The sequence below is a fragment of the Wasmannia auropunctata genome, unplaced genomic scaffold, assembly GCF_000956235.1.
Source record: "Wasmannia auropunctata unplaced genomic scaffold, wasmannia.A_1.0 LD336053.1, whole genome shotgun sequence".
Taxonomy (NCBI): Eukaryota; Metazoa; Arthropoda; class Insecta; order Hymenoptera; family Formicidae; genus Wasmannia; species Wasmannia auropunctata.
This window is the reverse complement of record NW_012026837.1, coordinates 3,087,507-3,091,577: the sequence shown is the minus strand read 5'-3', so window position 1 is coordinate 3,091,577 and position 4,071 is coordinate 3,087,507. Positions and strand designations below refer to the sequence as shown.

The following is a 4,071-nucleotide window of genomic DNA, read 5'->3' as shown; positions in this document are numbered from 1 at the left end:
GAAAGTTTATTTCTTTACATGTTGTGTATGAATTGTCTAGGAATCTATTTTTCAGCGTATGATAAAAAGAATCACGTGATCACGAATGCGTTAAGACACTACTTTTATCAGATGAAAATTACATGTTACGGTGAACATTCGGCGTGTCGGAAAGTAATGCCATCATCAATCAGCTGTTGTGTAAGATTTCATCTTAGAATCTATTTCTCTAATTTAAAAAAAGAATCTTTCTCTTATTGACATTATTCATTTTAAAAAAAGCGATGCTCGTATTCGCGCTGTAACTTTATAGCAATATTTTATTATAGACTCGAAAAGTCACAGACGGGCAAATTGATACAAGACGCCCAGCCACTCTTATACATTCCGTCTCTTTTATTATAGTTTCTAGCCTTATGTCCAACGTACGGAGCAAGCGATCTGTCCGAGATTCACGTCGTAAATTGTTACGAAATTTTCGAGAACAGGATATATAGGAAAGCCTTAGTTTATACAAATCCTGTGTGAATCATATTGCTATACGGAATAAATGTATATGTACTATAAATAACAGTGCTATACCACATTTATCGCTATGTCGCTCCGCTCAAACAATACATTTTATAAAGACCAACTATGTGATGACGATTATTATGGTCACTCTAGACTAACACGATGCTCGTATAATAATGTGTAAAATTCTACAATCGTTTATACAAATTCGCATTTTTCCGGTTATGCAAATCGGCAACAAACATTCGAGAGGTGTGTTATCTCCACCTTATTATTATTGAAATTTCTGTATAATTGGATCTCAAGCCGCTGTGAGATGTAAAGATCACTTTTCTCAAAGTTAAATTTTTATCAAAGATAGAGTAAAAGTAATTAGTATTATCTCAGCAGCACTATCTCCCTTACACTGAAACATTCCGGCGATTTTCAATGCAATGCCACGCAGGCTGTCTTTAAATTAATGATATATGAAATTATAGAAATTTAATAAAATTTTAGTAAAAATGTTCTGATAAAATTTTGTTTAATTTATATTCCGAAATTTATGAACAATTATTCACAAAAAATGAAATAAATGTATATAATGTACATAATATATAAATGAATTATACGTTTCTTTTTTTCATCATACATATTTGCAGCATATAGTGTATAAAGAGACACAATCTACTGTTTTTACAAAAAGGTGTTTACAAAAGCATAATATAGAGATATGAGAGATTTTTGTCAGTATCTAGTAACTTCAATAGTGTAAGATAAAAAATTTGTAATATCGTGTCTCTTTTTCTCTTTTTTTTTCTTATCTAAACGTAATATATTATAAAAAGAATAACATTAAATTATACCATATACAATATGTTTTAAGAAATTTGATAATTGCAGTAAACTCTTATATATCGTTTGAAAGGTTGCACAGATTTTAAATATTAAAAGAATTGAATAAATATACGGATTGTGCACATCAGACACGAAAAATAGTGTTTACAGCAATAATTACACAGCTATTAATGAAACATTCATCAAGGAAAATTTCTGTTTAATAAGATACTGAGCAAAGATAAGAATATGTCTTTTTCGAGATCTTTGAAATTTGTCAGAGTTATGTGAAGAAAATACATTTCAATGACAACTAAATTCTTTAATAAAACAAGTGTTTTTGGACGTCGTCATACATCTTTAAATTCAGGAGTAAATTTTTCAATATTAAACTTATTCGATTTTAGACCATGATTTGAAGAAAGTAACGTAAATTTCAATGTGATGCGAATTTAAAAAATATATATATTCTTTATATTTTCGTATTTTTTATATATTAAAGACAAAACAACAAAATTTAATAAGAAAAATTCACGTAGTTTAAGTTAAAGGCGAATTTACTGACCGCTTTCAAAGATCTTCATTATACTTATCATAAAATGTATCAGAATAATGCGTGAATATTAGCATTTTTCTTCTTTTACTAAATCTGGCAATTTGACTTCGGGCAATACGATCGCAATGTTAGATCCTATGCTTCGCTTTCCGTTGCGCCTTCACCTTCCATAATAGGTACTATCAAATTGTCCTTTGACATCAGATTGTACTTTGTCACAAATGCCGTAAACCTGCAACAGCGAAAATCGATACGTTCCCCTTGTAATATATCAATATATGTATATTCTCCTTTGCAATACGATACATATCGCGGAAATACCCAAATCGCATCCATTACCTGCGGCAGAGATAAGTCTCATTTTCAAATTCATCGAATATCGTTCTGTGATGGAAGTACGCGTGAGAAAAGATTCTGTAAACCCTGCGGCAGACCGAGCCCAGTTTCGCTACAGAAGACTCCTTGATGCTGATTCTGAAATGCAATTTTACACAGGTAGGAGTTTATTTACGCACCCAACGATAAAAATGCGGCACGAGAGGGAGAGAGCTACGAAAGTGACGACGAGAGAGATACCTGCTGGGGAAGTATTTGTTGCTGTTAAGCAGACACGCCGCCCCGTCCAGCGTGTGCCGAGTGTAATCGATCGCGGGGCACTCCTTGGGAGTTTTGTGTGCCGCGCATAGAAATATCCACTGTTCCGTGGCCGTCATCTGCGTGCAGGTCTCGGGATGGCACTCCTCTTGCAATCTGACCGCCAGACCGTTCAGCTCCATGCAGAACTGCCTGAGATGCTCGTACTTCCACACACCTTCGTCGTTCGCCTCCGGCATATTGAGTATCAAGTCGATATTAGACGGATCTCTTCGGATCATCTGTTGAATGTACTGCTGCACGGCCAGCGTGCTATCCATCTCCTCGAACGGCTCGTCCGGCCACCTGCTGAAATCCTGCGGAGCGAAATAAAAACCTTGTGATCGTGAGCTCTTATAAAAATAATTAAATCTACGTCAGCGTTCCTTATAAACAATCGATCAACTTCCTCCGCTATACAGCTCGTCGCGATGTAAAAATAAATCCGATGTAGCGTATAAAACGCAAACACTCCCTGCGTGCTTTATTATAATGTTGAATAATCAATAAAAACCGAGAGAGAGAGAGAGATAAACGCGCGTACATAAACATGCAGTACTTTCGATGAGAATACAAACAAGTCATCTGTCAAATCTGTCACGCTTCGGTGAGGGGATAAAGGGAGCTACGAAACGTCGTGAAACTGAACGATGCTGGGAGATTGGGGAAGACATTCTCGTAGGGTAAACAATATCTCCGTTTATCCCGAATTCATTGATTTTCACCGAGGAAAGTGTCAAACGGAGGAGGAAGTGAAGGGAACTCCGGCGGCGCCGTCGGGCGGATCCTGACGGGTGTCGCCCGAGGGGGGAGTGGGAGGTGCGAGTGCAACGGGTCTTTCCTTAACGAAATTTAACCTCTGCTTTCGTCCCGGGCCTGTTTCTCCGCAGGATCGTGGGTCCGTCCGCCATCTTCATCTTGCCAGTTGTTACACTCTCTGGAACGACCGGTTCGCGGCACGCTCGGCTGACGGCCACTTCGTCGCCGCGGCCTCCCGTCGACAGATGCACCCGCGAGCGACGACGACGACGACGACGATACGTCCCACCACCCCGGCGACGAGACGGACTCACAAGTCAAGCGCCCCAGTAGTTGCCCAGATTGTTCCGCCTGCCGCGAAAGTGACGCATGCGCGTCGCGCGCGCGCGCGCGTCGTTCAGGCGTGAAGTGAAGGAGAAAAAATGGATTTTATATTTAAAAACGCGCGTTATCGCAGCCTCCCGTCGACTTGACGTGATTTCCCATGACGTGATTTCCCACGCGAAAGGGGACAAGAGTGGCCTATTAATTAACTGTCCACTGCGCGTCTATTGATTCCAAAAAAAAAAAAAAAAACCGAGATGTTTCGTGTAGCGTTACTCCGATCTAAATCGGATCAGTTTAAATTAATTTAACGCTAATAAAATACTGCATAATTAATCGCCGATTAAGATAACCGGAGCCTGATCGAAATTATTCTTCAGTTTGCTCGTCAAAAGTGTTCTAATGATGATTCAGTGAACGTCATCTTAATTCATCAAAACTATTATACGAATTAAATTTGACAAAACTTATAATTACAGATTCGCGATGCA

The 4,071-nt window shown here is 38.5% G+C and overlaps 1 protein-coding gene across 1 annotated transcript; it reads right to left on the bottom strand.

Annotated features, from left to right (window-relative positions):
- Positions 1–1,086: 1,086 nt before the first annotated feature.
- Positions 1,087–3,623, bottom strand: LOC105451099 (MOB kinase activator-like 4). The gene is made up of 4 exons (XM_011691351.1): positions 3,355–3,623; positions 2,441–2,814; positions 2,204–2,338; positions 1,087–2,096 (listed from the first exon to the last, which is right to left on the bottom strand). The coding sequence occupies exons 1-4, from the start codon at positions 3,412–3,414 to the stop codon at positions 2,000–2,002; spliced, it is 666 nt and encodes a 221-aa protein (XP_011689653.1). The 5' UTR covers positions 3,415–3,623; the 3' UTR covers positions 1,087–1,999.
- Positions 3,624–4,071: the final 448 nt, after the last annotated feature.